The 17,950-nt window shown below is 32.2% G+C and overlaps 2 protein-coding genes across 4 annotated transcripts; one reads left to right on the plus strand and one right to left on the minus strand.

The window, feature by feature from the left end:
• The first annotated feature begins 3,132 nt into the window (after positions 1 to 3,132).
• On the plus strand, positions 3,133 to 8,276 carry HAP2 (hapless 2). The gene is made up of 19 exons (XM_022303978.2): positions 3,133 to 3,294; positions 3,934 to 4,139; positions 4,254 to 4,397; positions 4,549 to 4,637; positions 4,729 to 4,768; positions 4,891 to 4,948; positions 5,060 to 5,120; positions 5,268 to 5,346; positions 5,453 to 5,587; positions 5,993 to 6,187; positions 6,289 to 6,369; positions 6,449 to 6,549; positions 6,708 to 6,825; positions 7,035 to 7,067; positions 7,144 to 7,237; positions 7,310 to 7,398; positions 7,484 to 7,599; positions 7,690 to 7,790; positions 7,877 to 8,276. The coding sequence occupies exons 2-19, from the start codon at positions 3,963 to 3,965 to the stop codon at positions 8,176 to 8,178; spliced, it is 2,013 nt and encodes a 670-aa protein (XP_022159670.1). The 5' UTR covers positions 3,133 to 3,294; positions 3,934 to 3,962; the 3' UTR covers positions 8,179 to 8,276.
• A 223-nt stretch (positions 8,277 to 8,499) lies between these two features.
• On the minus strand, positions 8,500 to 14,044 carry LOC111025904 (uncharacterized). Of its 3 annotated transcripts, none has more exons than XM_022303815.2 (14): positions 13,824 to 14,043; positions 13,692 to 13,739; positions 13,543 to 13,603; positions 13,188 to 13,220; positions 12,812 to 12,933; positions 11,559 to 11,693; positions 11,216 to 11,292; positions 10,852 to 11,114; positions 10,326 to 10,382; positions 10,058 to 10,226; positions 9,875 to 9,932; positions 9,704 to 9,789; positions 9,564 to 9,620; positions 8,500 to 8,889 (listed from the first exon to the last, which is right to left on the minus strand). In XM_022303815.2, exons 1-14 carry the CDS (start codon positions 13,987 to 13,989, stop codon positions 8,806 to 8,808), a joined length of 1,416 nt encoding a protein of 471 aa, XP_022159507.1. In that variant the 5' UTR covers positions 13,990 to 14,043; the 3' UTR covers positions 8,500 to 8,805. The 3 variants fall into 3 exon arrangements, 2 of the variants coding, with proteins under 2 accessions (XP_022159507.1, XP_022159506.1); XM_022303814.2 differs by having other exon boundaries at positions 12,812 to 12,913; positions 13,188 to 13,243; XR_015791920.1 differs by lacking the exon at positions 8,500 to 8,889 and having other exon boundaries at positions 9,566 to 9,620; positions 10,048 to 10,226; positions 12,812 to 12,913; positions 13,188 to 13,243; positions 13,824 to 14,044.
• Between the last annotated feature and the right edge of the window lie 3,906 nt (positions 14,045 to 17,950).

Consider the following 17,950-nt stretch of genomic DNA (forward strand, 5'->3'; position numbering starts at 1 on the left):
AATTTTCAAATGGATTAGGTTGGAAGAGATCATTTTAGTTTCTCAGGACTTTTTTGTTTTTCCAATATATCAAACTCTTTTCAACTTTCTAAAATATTCGGTCATAGTCTCAATTTCCTAATCTAATTAGTTAAGGCATTATAATCCCAACCAATCAAAGGAGTATAGTTCAATGGTAATTGACATATACTTCCAACCGATCAAAAAGTCGGAGTTAATTTTTATCATAAACTTTCACTTTCATCATAATTGAGTCTTAAATTTAAAATAAGTGTGACAATTTTTACACTCTTTAATTCCCACTAATTCATCCTCTCATTTAACAAAACTAATGTTAAAAAAAACTCACAACTTTAATGAAAATCAAGCTTCATGCACAAAATTAAATTTGGTTAATGCACAAAATCAATCCTTAAATATCCAAAACTTACAAATATTCAATAAAAGAAATTCTCTAAAGTCATTTTTATTTGAATGGTATCAATTATATACCAAATATATATATTTTATAATTTATTTGACACATGTGATGAATACTTTTTTCAACAATTTTTCTAACGAAAAATCTATTGGAGGTAAAATTTAAATACTTTAAAAAAAAATGGAAGATTGCAACGCAATCAAAGTACAATTTGATGAAATTAAAAGTTTAAGATAAAAATTTAGAATATTTTACGAGGTCTCGGAGGTTAAAATTGATCTTCTACCTATTACATTTTATTTATTCAAATGTCGTTTTAAACTGATCTTTCTAAAAGTATGTCAGCTTTTATGAAATTTCATTGAAATCCTTGGAAAGTATTATTCTTATTACCAAATGTTCATAACATTTGAAAAAAGTGTCTCAACTTTTATTAAAAAGACATTTCGCACTTTGTACTCTTTCATATATATTTGTTCTTTTATGTGATTTTTCATAGGAATTAAATTTGATATATTAAATTAATTTATTAGATATATAAAAATAATTTAGTCTTAGACTCTTATTTCATTATTTAACATTAATTACGAAATGAAATAAATTTTATAATATGGGTAATGTTTCAATAATTTTTTTAAAATAAAAGGAAGCTGCTATAAAAATTTCGATTTTTGAACTCGTGATCTCCTGGTCGAAAAAAAGCACCTTAACCAATTAAACTATGTTCAGATTAACAAGAAATAGTTGTATTCATAACATTACAATAAATAACCACGGTTGATTTGAGCATCTTTTATAAATTCAATTTTTTTTCTCTATATTTATGATAGTCAGATATTTGAATTGTACCTATATACAATAGGTCAATATTTAGCTTAAAGATTAAAGTTGATTATTTAAAAAGTTAAAATATATAAAAATAGTTAAATTACAATGTTTTTTCTCTATAGATTTAGTTAAACCACATGAATTATCCATAAACAACTTTTTCCTACTTAAAATTCATTCATTTTCCTCTCTTTCTCGCTCTAATCTAAACTCCAATACAAATAGTTATCATAATCAGCCAAATTCGAAGATAATATAAACACATTAATATATATATATATATAAATAGTAGACCTCTTATCTCATGCATACTAATATAAGTAGAATTAAATTGGAACTTCTACTTATATTAATAGAATAAATTAAAAGTTTTAGCCGAACTTAGTGTAATTTAGACCGCCATTGTGGACCGGGTCAAAGAGACCAGCGCCTCATTCACAATAGCCGACGGCCCGCCCGATAGGTCAAACTTCTTCGCTTTGACTAAGTTAAATGCGGCTTTCTTTTTTTTTTTTTTTGGTTTTGCCTCACTACACACCCACGTACATGCATCAACGTCACATTTGTTAATGAAAATATCCAACATTTCAGAATTCTCCTAAAATTTTCACGATCATTGACATTTTTATAGTATTATAAAAAATAAAAAAATACGAAAAATATCAATAAAATATTATTACTATTAACCGAACATTAATATTAACTATTTCAAATTTTTTTATGAATTTTTTATTTTTATAACTTTTCTAGAAATATCATCTCTAATCATCTCTATGCTCTCGACATTTCTATCCACATCTATATTTAAAATCCTCCCTTAAAAAGAGATTTTTCTTATATGATTAATGAAATAGAATTTAATTCTTCATACATGAAAATCTAACCAAACATTAACGTACGATACAATAGAAAATAAAATTGTATTTGGAAAGGGAATGTTGGAAATATCCCATGTAACAAGGGGATTTGTAGATAATTATATTTTATAAACTACGATAGGATTATCCTATATAGGTTAAAAATGCAAATGGATAAAGAAATCTCAACTGATTATATAACAAAGTAAAAAATTGTCAGGTTGTGCTAATATGAGAGTAGTGTGATTGTTTTCATGTTACCTCAAAAAAGCAAAAATAGTCGTAGGACGAGGAATTGAAAGAGAATGAAATAGTTACAAAGACGACATACGCTACTTTGAATGTGCCTTAACTATGGTCTCTAATTAATTTTTATTTATCTTTACATCAAATATTTTGTCGAGAAGTGAATGATGAACCTATATAATTTCTTTTGGAGTAAGGACTACTATTTTCCTCTCAAAAATGAAATTTTTGTAAATTGAAACGTGATTTTCTTCGCTTCTTATTTTCTTCTTTTTATGGTTTATTATTATTGTTATATTCATACGGTAGGATCTAGAATTTAGAATCCTACATCAAATTTTTAAAATTTCAACAATATTATCACTATTGGATAAGACCATTAAACTCATGTAGCTCACACATTGAATTGTGACTTTTATTACTCGTAACAACAAGATTAAGTTGATTAAGCTACTTCGATAAGCTTAACTACTTAAAAATGATGTCTAAATTCTATCACGTCGAGACTTTAATAACTTTCTGAGAGAGGAAAATGAGAGAGAAAAATGAGAAGTCTATTTGAATACTATTGCTTTGTGTTATGGAATTTGTATATAATATTCTAAGTTCCACCCTTTTACCAATGCGTATGAGGAGAAAAGATTCGAAAAGACGGGAATAAATGTGGCTAGTAATTTCACACGTTGGATGTATGTGAAAAAAATTAAAAAATTATATTTGAAATATATATGTCGAATATTTATTAAGAGTAAATAGATTTTGAATCTACATCTTACAGTTGGTTCCTCCTCCGCATCCTTCCCGCCAAAATCAACCATTTCGATTCCCTCACAAACAGACGCAACCAAAAACAAAACGACTTTGATTCTTCAGATGCATCAATTCAGCCGCCGTCTTCGGCAACCGCCACCACCGCCGTTTGCAACTCCGACGATAAAAAAGGTATGTCGATCTCCAAACTTCTCTGATTGGTTCCGACATCACATTCGAATCATAAGCGTCGGGTACTTAGGTTAAACCCACAAATCTGTTCTGTTATGAATGATGATCTCGGCGATTCTGTCTCTAGTTGTGATAAACGCATGTTATGAGTGATGAATTGAATCGAACGGAATCGATTGCTATAAGATAGCGGGATTTTGAAATTTTTTTGGAGCTCTCTGTTGTTCAGCGTTCAGTGAAATAGATAGAATTTGAAATGAATGTGAACCAAAACTGAGGGATCACCATGGACAAATTTTGAAATATAGAAAGATTAAAGGTTTTTTTTCCCCATTATAGAAAGATTTTAAGATATTGAAACTTTCACATATTTTAACGGTTAGAATTTGAAATTCGCAAAAAATCTTGTCCTCAGTTCTTAGTCTCCCGGCATGTTGTCTCCCTCTCCTATTTCTCGCTCGGTTTTACACCTCGATTCAGTCTGAAATAGTACATAGGAAAGGAATATATTAATTGATTGAAAGAATTATGTATTATAAACAATATAATTTTACTTGAAAAGGACTAGCATAAAACGTGTCTGGAGGTTATAAAACCGCCATCGGCCCTTCTTCTCACTCTTTTCAGAATTCAAAATAGGAGTCTCAGAAGTAACAGACAACCAAATAATGGGCTGTAGCATTCTCTTCGCCTTTTGCATTTTGAATTTTCTGGCTCCTCAAGACGTTTCCGGAGTTCAGATCCTCTCCAAGTCAAAACTTGAGAAGTGCGAGCGCAAGTCCGGCGTCGATAGCCTCAACTGCACCAAGAAAATTGTCCTAAACATGGCCGTTCCTAGTGGTTCTGTAAGACACCTTCTCTTTTAGTATCTTCCATTTGTTCGATGGTTTTCTGGTGCCCATTTTGGGTTAATTTTATGGTTTTTGAATTGTTTTGTAAAGAAGATTTTGATATTGCAGAGTGGGGGCGAGGCCTCCATTATAGCAGAAATTGTAGAGGTGGAAGAGAACTCTACCAACAAGATGCAAACCCTGCGAATACCCCCTGTTCTGACTGTTAGCAAATCGGCTGCTTATGTTTTGTATGAGCTAACATACATCCGTGTAATTCCCTCTTATGATTTCAATTCCTTGGATTTAATCTGTGTGCGCTTGGTCTTGGTGAAGTTCAAACTTTTACTTGAAACTATTCAAATTTGCATATTCTATGTTTATAAAGCTTAAGAAGTATATATATTATGTGTTCAAACACCAGGATGTTCCCTACAAACCCGAAGAATTTTATGTTAGAACTCGAAAATGTGAGCCAGATGCTAGCGCCAGAGTAGTACACATATGTGAGAGGTAAGGTAAGCCATCTTTAACCTCTTTATCACACCACCCTGAAGGTATTTGATCGACAGTAATCTATTTGAATTTTGATGTTGTTTTGTAGGCTAAGAGACGAAAGTGGGCACATAATTCAGAGCACTCAGGTGGCAATTTGAGAAAAGCTGCTACTATCTTGATTTTTTTTGGTTACTATATTGAACGACTCTTCGCATTCCTTTTGATCAAATTATTGATGCATTCTTCTCTGTTTTCTTATATCTGTTAGCCTATATGTTGTCCTTGTGGGGCAAAGCGTCGGATGCCTTCATCATGTGGGAATTTTTGTAAGTTGCTTTCCATTTTTCTTCATTTTCATTTTTTCAGTTGCAAGTTCTCTCAATTATTTTAGGAATTTAGCACCCCTGGTTTATGATTCTAACTCTCTTGTGTGTAAGTTGACAAGATGATTAAGGGAAAGGCAAATACTGCACATTGCCTACGCTTTCCAGGTGACTGGTATTGCTTCAACTCTCTGATATTGATCATCTTTACCTTTGAATGTAGACATATATGGTACCCAAATCGCCCCCTCTTGATATGATAATCTAGTGTAATATCATCATGGGTCTTGATACTTATACTTACGACTTCTGTCTCACTCAGGTTTCATGTTTTTAGTATTGGACAATGGTCTCTAGGATTCAGTGTTCAAATTCAAGTGAAGTCAGGATCTAAAGTTTCAGTAAGTTTTCCTTGATACCTAATCGAGAAAACTCTTAACATTCTCACGATCTTGTTCTCCAATTTCGATCAAAATGTCATTATTAATATGAAATTTATCTTTATAGGAAGTGTCTGTGGGCCCGGAAAATAGAACAGTGGTATCACATGATAATTTCTTAAGGGTTAATCTTATTGGGGATCTTGTTGGATACACAAATATACCATCATTCGAGGACTTCTACCTTGTTATTCCCAGGCAGGTATATGCTTTACTCCACCATAAAATTTTTTTATTAAAAAGTATAATAGTTTCCACTTCTAACACAAAAAACAGAAATATTTGATAAAACGTTCTGTATAAATTGAGGGAGCAAATCCTGATGCGAGAAAGTTTAGCTGTGCACACATCTTTTTTGAATAAAGGTCTTTGAGATTGTTCCTTTTAATCACAGTGAGGGATATTTTGTTGTCTCTCATTTCTTTTCCAAATAACTTGAAGAACTTATTTGCGAACTCATCCTTGGCTGCTATGAAATATATTGTCTTTGCCTTATTAGACGTGAATGTAGAATCGATGGACTACTTTAAATTACACTTGCAGTAGGTTTTGCCTTGTAGTTTTTACCTTTTGCTGCTTAGCTGAAATTTCCTATTGTGGATGGAAGGGTGGTCCTGGTCAACCTCCGAATTTGGGGAGCAATTTTTCTATGTGGATGCTTCTTGAAAGAGTGAGATTTACTTTAGATGGTCTTGAATGCAATAAAATTGGTGTTGGCTATGAGACATTTAACAGCCAGCCTGATTTCTGCACATCACCATTTTGGAGTTGCTTGCACAATCAATTATGGAATTTCAGGGAGGTAAGCATTTACACCCAAGAAGGTATATTACTTTGATAACTTTTATTATCATCATCAACAATACTTTTACATGATCCGATACATTTTCTCGACTTTTCCAGGCTGACTTGAGTCGAATTAGTAGGAACCAATTGCCATTATATGGAGTGGAAAGAAGGTTTGAAAGGATAAATCAGCACCCAGTTAAGTATTGGGAGATGTAGATTTCTTCGTTCATGAATCATTCATATTGCTTAACATTTTTCGTTCCGGTGGGTGCAGAATGCTGGAACTCATTCATTCTCCATAGGAGTCACTGAAGTTCTTAACACAAATCTGGTTATAGAACTACGTGCTGATGATGTCGACTATGTTTACCAAAGGTTAGTGATATGCATTCAAATCTTAGTTGTTGGCTCTTCTTTCCTTGAAGTTTCAGAACCATCCAAACCCTAAAGATCTATTGTGAAGATATGTAAAGCAGTTCATTTATTTTAGAAATCATCGTTCTTCTTCAATAGAATATGTATTTCTAATGTAGGAGTCCTGGGAAAATTATGAGCATCAACATCCCAACTTTTGAAGCCCTCACACAATTTGGCGTTGCTACAGTTACAACAAAGAATACTGGAGAAGTGGAAGCATCTTATAGCTTAACGGTACTCACTTAGCTTTTATTACAATCAAATATATAGCTGGGGATGACCATTAAGGGCTCCATTGGATGAGTGTTGACATAGATTTTTTTTTTCCTTCTAATATTACAATCAAAGTTTGTACTTTTATGAACTCTCTTAGAAATTTTACTTCATTTTTTTTTTCTTTTTTTGCAAATGATTCCAACTCGGGGGATTCTTCTTTCTTGCAGTTTACTTGTTCAAAAGAAGTCAGTCTCATGGAGGTACGGTATTTCGCAGACATCTTGATAGAATTTTTTTCACGTGAAGAGTTGTTAATGAAAGTTCAGATGATTCCAGGAACAATATTTCATTATGAAGCCGAAGGAAGTTGCTAGCCGTTCGTTTAAACTCTACCCAACAACTGATCAAGCAGCAAAGTATGTGTGTGCGGGTAAGATAAGTAGCGTCTTATGCCTCTTTTCCCATTAAATTAAGTGTAGTCTTAAATTTGTTCATAGTGCAGCCATACTTAAGGATGCTGATTTTAGTGAAGTTGATAGAGCTGAATGCCAATTTGCTACCATCGCTACTGTCCTTGACAATGGATCACAGGTTCCTTAATTGTGTACTCTTAGAATCGTGGTGAATCCGACGTAACATCCTTCCTCCATTATTGACTTTGGTAATTTTGTAACAGATTACCCCATTTGAACCCCCCAAGAGCAAGATAAATGGCTTCGCCGATTCAATCAATTTAATCTGGAAGAAGTTCTACGAAAGTGTGGTCGACTTTGTCATTGGGAAATCTTGCAGGTACTTGCTTCCAAATTCTAGATCATAAACCAAATAATTTTAGAAGCATCTATATTCTGCCGTTGACATATTTCTGGTTTTTCTGAACAGAAAAGAGTGCTCTAGATTTTTTGACTTCAGCTGTCACATACAGTATATATGTTTGAGTTGGCTAGTCTTGTTTGGTCTCCTTTTGGCAACTTTCCCAGCAGGTAAACTACAAATCCATGATTATTAAGTCCTGTTTGGGAGCATATTTAGGAAATGTTATAGTTTTTTTCCTCCTAATAATTTGCAGTAGTTGTAGTATTATGGCTTTTACATCAGAAGGGCTTATTTGACCCTCTCTATGACTGGTGGGAGGATATGTTTTGGGGCAAGAATCATCAACCCAGAAGGCACACCTTGAAGCACAGAGGGCATTTCCATAGGCATGGAAGTAAGCATCACCATAATCATGGAGGTGGAGGTGGAGGTGGGTACAAGAGAAGAAGGAGCCATGATTTACACAAAAAGCATAGGCACTCTGACAGAGACACTGATTACTTTCTTCACCATGTGCATAAGAAAAAAGATAAACGAGGCCATATTAGGGTATAGAATGCTGATATAGATAATGAATAGGACAGGAACACAGATTTCGTGAATTTTAGAGCTCTGAAGAATGGTGGTTACTTATTTAATAATTAGAAAAATACTTGCCTAAACATCGGTTTTCTTATGTGACATCTTTTCATTACTTTTAAAATTACAAAGACGTAAATATTTCTAAAGTACATGGACTAACCGAAATTACAAAGACCAAAATAGTATTTGATTTTTTAATTGTGTTCCATTTTATGAGCTTTACAAGCTTTAAGAGAGAATAGGAGCAAAAGAAAAACTTTATCAAATTAGAACACTCATAACTTAACGTAGATCTTTCAAGACAAATAATATCTATATTGATGAATAATTCAATATTACCATTTATCTCAATTTGGTAAAATTAAAACTTCAAGATTAAAGGACTTGAGAAATTTCCTTTTAAAAAAGAGACATAATGAGAGAGATACAAAACTTTCAGTGACTTTACAAATGACATAATGTCTCCCACAGCAGTCCCGAGGTTGATTTTGATTCTACATGGAAATTGAATCTCTGGAACTCAAAAGTTGTCCAATGAAATCGAGCAGCCTGAGATGATCTTTCTTTGAGGTTGTTTTGGTGCTATCTATGACTAAGCTATTATGAAAGCTTCACTGCAGACAGCTTCCTTAGTTTCCGGTCGTGATTCAGCATTGTACTTACACTCTCAACCACTAAAACAATCTGTTCAAATAAAGTCAGTGAGCCCACAAAATAAACAACAAACAAATCACTTCTAAAGATCTCATGAATAAAACAAAACAGTGTTCTTACCCGAATACGAATTAGATCTGTCCTAATAACCCAGGTATTAGATTAAATTACAAGCGTATTCCTTGAACTTTTAAGTTGGTATCTAATAAGTATTTAAACTTTAAAAAGTGCCTAATAGATTAGGCGATGTTTTAAAATTGTTGTCCATGTTATAGACCTATTTGATACTTTTAAAAATTTAGAGATCTATTAGTTACAAAATTGAAAGTCTAGGAATCTATTAGACACCTTAAAAGTTTAACATCACTTATACATAAAATTGAAAGTTTAAGGACCCCTATTAGACAGTTTAAAGTTGAAGGACCTATTAGACACGATCATGAAAGTCCAAGAATTGGATGGTAATATAAACCACATATTATTAGATCTGATTTAAACGAATTTAGTGGTGACTAGTGAAAGAAAGCAATATATTGCATGTACATGGCTCTGTTTTCGTAGGTTCTATATTATTACGATCTGAGCAGCATTAATGAGAGAAAGTATCAGACAATACTATGATAATAATATTTAAGCAAGTCTAACGAGGAGAATCATAGTAGAGATCTGAATGCAAACTATATTTTCAAGAAGAAAGAACAAACCTGGAAGCAAGCATAGGCCATTGCATTTGCAAAGTAGAAATTGGCATTGCCAGTCCCCTGCAATTTTGTTAGTCATTTAGCTTAAAAGAGATTATATATTTCCATTTTATTACTTATATCAGAATGCAGATAAGGCATACCCTCCATATCCAAAGGTTGTGCATTACAGGGCTAAGCAGGGAAATCCCAATATACCCGCAGAATAGGAAGAAGGAGAACTCCAAGTCTGCAAGTAAACCATTGGAACATAAAATGGTGAAGATTCAGATGAGGTTGAAAATATCAGTAACCATAACCAAACTATAACTTACCAACTAATTCATCTACAAACAATCCCATAAAACTTAAGTACAGAGCCGAGTCCCCCACCTAATTAGAAGTAAAAAGGACAAGACAAGCTTTTTCATTAAACTTGCAGCATCTAGTAGTTGAGTATTTGATCATGAAAAAAAAAAAGAATCAAAATGAAGTTATGTGACAAGACCAGAGGATACCGAAGGGTAAGACTTCAACATTGCAGAGACGGAAAGAAGCACAAAAGCCAGAAACAAGGGTCGATGGTGGAGCCGTATGGACAATGGCATTATCATAAACAAAATATTGATATGGAAGACTATTAAATAAAAATCCCTGAAGAACTCAAACACTTCTGCAAAAAGGTACCTGCAATCAGCATTCGAAAGATCAGTTGGTAGTCAGTCACATGCTATACTTTATGCATAGGATTCACTTTGTAGCCAACAACTAGCATTTTGAACTCACCATAGAACCCCTATATTTGGAGACAAATCTTGCACAGTGAGAATAAAGCCATATGTGCTGCAAAAACCAGCCACATTTTAGAGCTAAGTAAGAAATGTATGCTGGAAACTCAGAAAATCAGCTCATGCTATTTCATTGTAATAAATGTGATTATCTTCAAAAACGTGAAACATTGATATAAAAGAAATTATGTCATCTTTTTAGAAAAAAAAAATCAACTTTCTCATAGGTGGATTTAACTTTCATTGATGAAGCAGTTGTAAATGTGGAATATAACAATGTAAATATTTTGGAAACCAACGAGCATTCAGCTAAGTGACACCTCCCCATTCTTAAAGACCAACGGAGGGTGAAGGAGGGCCTGAAATGTGCATATTCATCATTTACTATCAAAATCACACTTGGTACTTGTTGAAATAGGGATAAGATCTTTCGGTGTGAGAAATGCAAAGAGTGAACGGTTACATTTTTAAATATATGACATTGAAAATTCTAAAAGAAAAATTGAAGATGTAATAAAAGATACCTTCTAAACATCTCCCAGAGCCCACCAAACTGTTTAAGAGATACACCGCAAAGAAGCAGCAGATACGTAGAAAATAAAGAAACCCACAACAAGAAATATATAACTGGTCTCAATGAGAAAATGTTTGGCTCAGGCTGATTGATCATTTCTTCTTGCCGACTACAGCTATCACTTGAAGGTCCATCAACGCCTCTACTACAACTCTTTTGCGAGAACAATTTCCTAGGAGGAGCATCTAAGCCATTACCTAGTAGAAGTACTACCTGGTGGGGAAGAAGAAGACCATAACAACTAAATTAGAAGAATCCATGAGCATGCACATTATATATTGTCAAACCAAACACCTAAGATAGAAAAATCATACCGGAATTATCAAAATTATAGGATAAAGAGATAGATGAGTTGCCATGACAAATCCAAATGCAGCCAACGAAACTTGTCCTGGACTCCATTAGATGCATCTTATCAAATGAGTGGTTCCAAAATAACAAAATAAATCATAACAAATATATATTTTCAGTAACAAAAACATGCTAGTAGTGGTTAATAGTTACGTAACACGTCTATTTTCTGGTGCTTCAACCAGTATGAGCAATTGCACCTTTAAATTTTTGGTGAAATTCACATGCACGTTTCGTCTAGAAATTGTCCATTATTAAAGGATAAGAAAGATCTCTATGACAAAGCAAAGATTGTTAACTTCTTGCCTTTAGATGCTCCAAAGAGAGTAAGCACAACTGCTAGATTTTCGATCGGAGATGTGGATAGACCCACACATGCAACTATTGTGAAAGGATTCCATAAGTACACAAGAGATGCAATATCCCCAGCAGGGAAGATCTCTGTTATCATGGAAAAAAAATGGCATTACTCAGTAAGCTAATAAAAGAAGAGAATGGAGCATTCAAAATCCAGCTGAAAAGGCAGTTTTCATTTGAATGATGATGATACAAAAGAAAAACCAGATTTATAATGAAGAATCCAAAAACAGAGCCTGAAATATTATTACAACAACCCCCCACCCCCCACAATTTCGTTCATATGTTTCCCTTGAAAAATAACAATTTTTTTATTTTAATTGTTAACTGGGAGTCAAAACTTTGCTCCCCTATACCTAAGGGCACCCAGGCCGACACCAAGGATTTTTTATATTAAACTCACCAAAAGGTTCAAACTTGAGACCTCCAAACCAAATCAATATTATTATAATTATCACATCAATCAAAATACCATGTTTTCATGCATCTTTGGATATCAGTATTGCTCTATCATCCTAAAATCGATTACCAAATCTTCATTGTCTAGCCCCCTCACTTGGTAAGAATATACAGTCAAGAAAAAATATAACTATATTGGAACTGGCTTTCATCAGTTGCACAACCTCTTACATAAAAAAGTTCAATTCTAAAGTTCTCTCTAATCCCATCCATTAAAGTTTGACAAGGTTGTTTGTCTGTATAAGTTGAACTTAATTGTGCTTTGAACATTACATCATTCTGATAGACCCAATCATAATTGTGTATAGAAGAAAAAGGGTACAAGAGGGAGATAGAGAGGAGTAACCGTGATTAGGGGATTCTTTTGTTATTCTTCGGGCCATGTAGCCCAATTAGTTGGTAGGAAACTAAGTTCAAGTTGCTTCTTAAACTTAGGCATTGCTGCAGATCTAAAATACTTGTTCTTTATGAAGTTAATCTGGCTATCATCTTGAGCAGTTTCAGTGAAGTTTTTGCAACAGGAATTTACAAAATAGAGCAGAAGAAAATCAATACAAACTGCTTTAGTGCGAGTACCCAACCTTATCGGAGAAATGCAAAATGATAATTTATTCCTGGTCAGAATTTTTTAGTTGTAATTTCATAATTACCTAAAACTAAAAAGAGGTTATAATAAGTGTTTAAGATATACATTTCATGGATAATAAATTGATAACCATCTTTGAGGTGCCCATGACAAGAACCTGAATTTTTTGATAGGTTAATCTTTAGCAATCTCAAACTCTGATAGTATGCCCTCTGAAGATTCTGACCAATTGCACGAATAAGCAGCGCGCTCAAAACATCTGCAACCACAAAAGCAAAACTATCCAACAATACATTTATATTAACAGCCTGAACAAATAATGGGGCTATATTCAGTAGATGAAAAGGCCTTGAAGAAAAAAATTTCACAAATGAAATTGAGTACAAGGAGGTACAACAGCAAGATGTCCAAGAAGAATTAGATAATTGTAAACACACAACTCCACTGAAATCCATTCACTTCCAAATGTTGGACAACCTCAAAAGAGTCGATAAATGAATCTTAGTCCCAAACAAAAGAAAGGCAAAATTCACCTGCATAAAAGATGGTCTGGTTGCCCTTCAATTCTGCATCACCACAAAATAGATCACTATAGAGTGTCAGCAATAACACCACTGTTGGCATCATAAGGTAAGAACTTCCAGGCCAAGAAGTTCAGTCAACCAGAACTTCCGAAGTTGTAAAATTCACCATTAAACTCACTTTTATGGCCTTGAAATTCTTTAATTTTAAAGTATTCAGTAATCAGTACAATAGAAGGAAATGGTCATCTGAAACCCAATCATATACTTCAAGTACTTATCCAGTTCAATACAAAACATTGACGAGTTAAACTGAAAAAACTCTATTGAATGAACTATCGCATTTCATTTGGAGGTACATTTCTACCTTTTTACAGTCAGTGGCCCAAGAAGAGACAGTAACATAGGAGAGCCATGGTACATAGATCCTGCTCAAGCAAATAGGCACAAGAGAATACAATCAGCCAGCTTCAGAAGCAAATATTCAAATCAATTGCGAAAAGCAAACAAGAAAACCTGCGTAGGGAGACATTGACGACTGCTTCAACCAGTAACCCTCAGCCACTGCAAGACATTAACGATTAAGTCGATATCATGAGCATAAATTAAACCGGGAATCATTCATGACGAGAAAGAGAGTAAAAATACATCGACGAATGCTGGTCAGAGGTGTGGAGACTTCGGGTCGAGAAAACAGATTCAGATTGGGGAAATATATCAGAATGAGCCGGAAAATCACTGATAAAATCATCCATATCCAAAATTTTCCTTTCCTTTTCTTCTCTTTCTCTTCATTTCGCTCCTTCGTCTTCATTTCGAACTCTCCTGTGCCTTCTCTTCAAACAAGCTACTGAAATGGAGTCTCTCTCCAGACTTGGGGGAAACCAGAAGGAAGAGAAATTTGGGCGATCGCGGGTCGGGCTTCGGTATCTGGGCCGGCGGCGGATGATATCCATTATTAAGTGGGCCGAAATGGTGAGCCCAGCTGATTTTTCTCAACTTTTAGGCCCAGTTGGCAATGGTACCATGGTAGGCCATTCGTGAATTTGTGAAGAGTATATATACACTCCTTTTACATTCGCTCGTCATTTTTTTATGTCCGGTGATAATAACGAGTTTTTTTAGTATCATAGGAATGGGAGATCGAACTCACAACTTCATAGTTTGAGGTATATGCTAATCAGCGTTGAGCTATGCTCTCTTTGACTATCAAAATGACTTAATTGAAAAAAAAAAAGTTAAAACCTTTTTAAATAAAGCATAAAAGTTTAAAATTTACAAAAATAACATAATTCAAATCAAACCAAACTCAAATGTAATACAAAACACATAAAAGTAAAGTTACATTAATGGTATATTTGAGAAAAATGAAAAGTTGTAAAATTTATGCAGTAGAGTGAAACTTTTAATTTAAAAAATATAAATAATCAAGGGTCGAGAATTACAAATAAATCAATTAATTACTTAATTTCTTTTTAACACAATGTGAAAATTTGAACCAAGGGCAGATGAACGTGAGCCAATGGGAACTAGAGTCTGTCAAACAAACTTGTTAAATAATTACGAGTTTGATCCATAAACTTTCAGAGTTGTATCGAATAGGTTGCTAAATTTAAAAAAATATTTAATACGTCTTCAAAGATTCAATTTTAAAATCTAAAAGGTGTTCGAATTTTCGATCTTTTGTTTAATATATATCTCTAACATATTAAAATAGTTCAAGAGTCTAATCTAAAAAAAATTAAAAGTTTGTATACCTATTTGACATTGTACTTTTCAAAGTTTAGAAACAATATTAGAAATAAATTTAACTAAATTTAAAAGTTATTTATAATTTACGCGACTTAATGTCAAAATATATAAACTAATATATACACACACGCACACCTACGGGCAAGCACATTCTATTCAAAATTATTATTTTATAAATTTTAGCTCTCCATATGTAAAGTTTTTAGATCCACCACTCATTTGAACCTCGAATTCTAGAGTAGTAAACACCTTTAGCTATCTCTAACCCATTTTTTAGATAACACAAATAAGTATCGTTACTCAAAATAAAAATGGAATTTTTGTCTATTTTGCACTCATTTCAAATCAATAACTAGTTAATGTCAAATAAATAAATAAATATATTTTCAATATGGCAAGATACATGAATGAGCAAATACTTTAAAATCTATAGCTCATCTCTTGCCAAGTAGAGCTAGGATTAGGGTTCACAGGAGCCTGTTTCTATATTAAATATAACCAAATTATGTTTTTGGCTTTACGTCTCACATTAAACTAATTTACCTTCACTTTCTCTACAACTTGCACTATAATAATATCTCTACAAATAGAAAATAAATATATCTTCAAAATTAAATATCTTTTAATTATTTTTTTATCATATTAACAAAGATTTAAATGTCGAACTATTTCATGAAAATGTAGATGGAAATATCGATAAAGTATCGATGTCGATTGATGTTTTTGAAAAGATTATAAAATTAACAAATAACAATTTTACTATTTTTTAAATAAATTTAAAATATTAATATTAAGCTCATACTAGTAATATTTTGTGGATGCATTTTCTCAATAACGTTGATTTACTCTTCATGTCAATATGGATATAACTAAAACCTTTAACCAAAATTTCACGTGAAACTTGCATTAAAAAACAAAATAAGAATAAAAATTGCTTCTTATTGTACGTCTCTCTCAAGATCATTGTGGATCAGGTTAATTTCTATTTTTCTAATTGTGCAATTAAAGCCGCCTGAAAAGTACAAATCCCATGAGGAAATTTTTAAATATATATATGTGTGTGAAAATAGTGATGTTGCCACGTGGTATGAATTTGTGACATAATACAAGACAAATTGTGGAACAAAAGTTTGCCGGCTAACTTCCAATCACTAATTTTTTTATTTATTGTTGCCATTTCTAGATTAGGTGATAGAAAGATCAATGTTTTTTTTAGTACTATAGATAAATCAATGTCGGCTGTTGTGTTGGAAGCAGTTTTTGTTATTTATTTATTTTTATTATTATCATTAATTGTATTTTTCCTATTTTCTAACTCCACCAAAAGTTAGTCGGTGGCAGGGGGTGCATGGATAATATATGTTTATAATAAAAGCATGTGGTTTTTTCTCAAGATAAAAGATTTGGTCCACTATAATAATAATTCTTTCTTATTTTTATTCTTATATTTTTAAAATATCTATTTTAGTTCCATACTTTGAAAAAGCACTCTAAAAGATCAATAGTCGGGACTAGTTATATCTCTTCTAGTTGCTTCCTCAAATTCAAGATCCCTCTTTTATGTAGGTTTGTTGATCCTCTTGATATTTCTTATCCTGTTGCATTATTTTTATCTTATTTTAGAAAGAGTTTTTCCAAAACGTTAAACTTTCTTAGGGAGTTGTCATTTAAAAGTTTCTTCATTTAATTATCTTCTTAGAAAATTCATTTACTTCTTTCTATTTTTTACTTACTATATGTTGTCATGCATAAAACTTAGCAACAATATATAAAATTGACTAAACTTTAATGAAACTTGTAAATATAGGAATCAAATTAAAACAAATTTTAAATCATAAAATTGGAATTGAAAATTTTTGAAAAAAATTAAAACTATGAAAAAATCCGACTAACCAAATTTTTTTATTTTTATTTTAGTAAACCCCTTTATACGCTTGAAAAAGAAACTTAAAAGCCGACAGAAAAGATTGATTTGATTTTGGCTGACCAATTATTTTTTCTTCTTCTTCTTTTTTTTTTTCCTTTTTTCGGGTTCCTTTTTTATTAAATAGGTTCAATTGAAATATGTTACAACTTAAAACCATAGAATTTTGTCACGTTGTTATATTGCGTGTCGACTGCTAAGCCTACGGCCGTCTTCGGTTATAAAGTCATGACCAAGACAAGAAGATGTGAAATTTCATGAAATAGAAAATATATCCCTTCTTTTTCTTTTATTTTAAAGTTATTTACAAAACCATTTTTGCATATTAAAAACGTGGGTTGTAATTATGGATATACATGGAATGGATCTAGTTGGCAAGCAAAATAGGGTGAAAGAATTTTAACGTGTTGTTACTATTTCAGTTTAATTCAAATAAAGACTTTTTACATTAAATAAAAAAAAGTATACTAAATGGTAAAAAAATAAATATGTATTTATACAAATATCATTACTTCTTTTTTTTTTAAATGTCACAAAAGTGGTTTTAAGATGAGTCTCGTGTGATTGTATAAGTTTACGATTTGTGTCATTTTTTAAAATTTTCAATCTAACACTCTATATATATATATATATATAAATTTTCAATCTAACACTCTATGTATGTATATATATGTGTGTATATATATATATAATACATACTTTCTTTGTACTACTTTTATAATTTAATCTTAGGGACCATTTGTTTTGTAGAAATTCAAAATTTTCATAGCACGAACATCTGGATTCCCATATTTACTTTGTAATAATGTAGGATATCTAGGTATTTTAAGATGCTCGGGTATCCTAAGATACTCACACATAAGGCATTTAAGTTGTTTTGAATGTCTTTTTGAGACATGAATTTTCAAGATTTCCATGTCGAAGACATTCTCTTTACATTTTTATCATTCGTTCTTTTTTCATATGTTTTCTTTCATTAATTTTCTTTATTTTTATTTTTAATTTTATAATTCAAATAAATTAATGTACTCCTTGACTAATGACCCACTTTATGCAATTAAGTCTATTTATGTATTACACTTGATTATAAAATAAACTT

Source organism: Momordica charantia (assembly GCF_013281855.1).
Source record: "Momordica charantia cultivar OHB3-1 chromosome 6 unlocalized genomic scaffold, Mcharantia_2.0 BLBB01000006.1, whole genome shotgun sequence".
Lineage (NCBI taxonomy): Eukaryota > Viridiplantae > Streptophyta > Magnoliopsida > Cucurbitales > Cucurbitaceae > Momordica > Momordica charantia.

Excerpts from the sequence above, each read along its gene's own strand:
- HAP2 (XM_022303978.2), top strand. The coding sequence starts at position 3,963 with ATGGGCTGTAGCATTCTCTTCGCCTTTTGCATTTTGAATTTTCTGGCT. Across the intron at positions 5,347-5,452 it reads AGTCAGGATCTAAAGTTTCA|GAAGTGTCTGTGGGCCCGGA; the intron begins GTAAGTTTTCCT and ends TTATCTTTATAG. Across the intron at positions 5,588-5,992 it reads ACCTTGTTATTCCCAGGCAG|GGTGGTCCTGGTCAACCTCC; the intron begins GTATATGCTTTA and ends TGTGGATGGAAG.
- LOC111025904 (XM_022303814.2), bottom strand. The coding sequence starts at position 13,989 with ATGAAGACGAAGGAGCGAAATGAAGAGAAAGAGAAGAAAAGGAAAGGA. Across the intron at positions 11,694-12,811 it reads TAACCTATCAAAAAATTCAG|AGATCTTCCCTGCTGGGGAT; the intron begins GTTCTTGTCATG and ends CCATGATAACAG. Across the intron at positions 8,890-9,563 it reads TGGCCTATGCTTGCTTCCAG|ATTGTTTTAGTGGTTGAGAG; the intron begins GTTTGTTCTTTC and ends TTATTTGAACAG.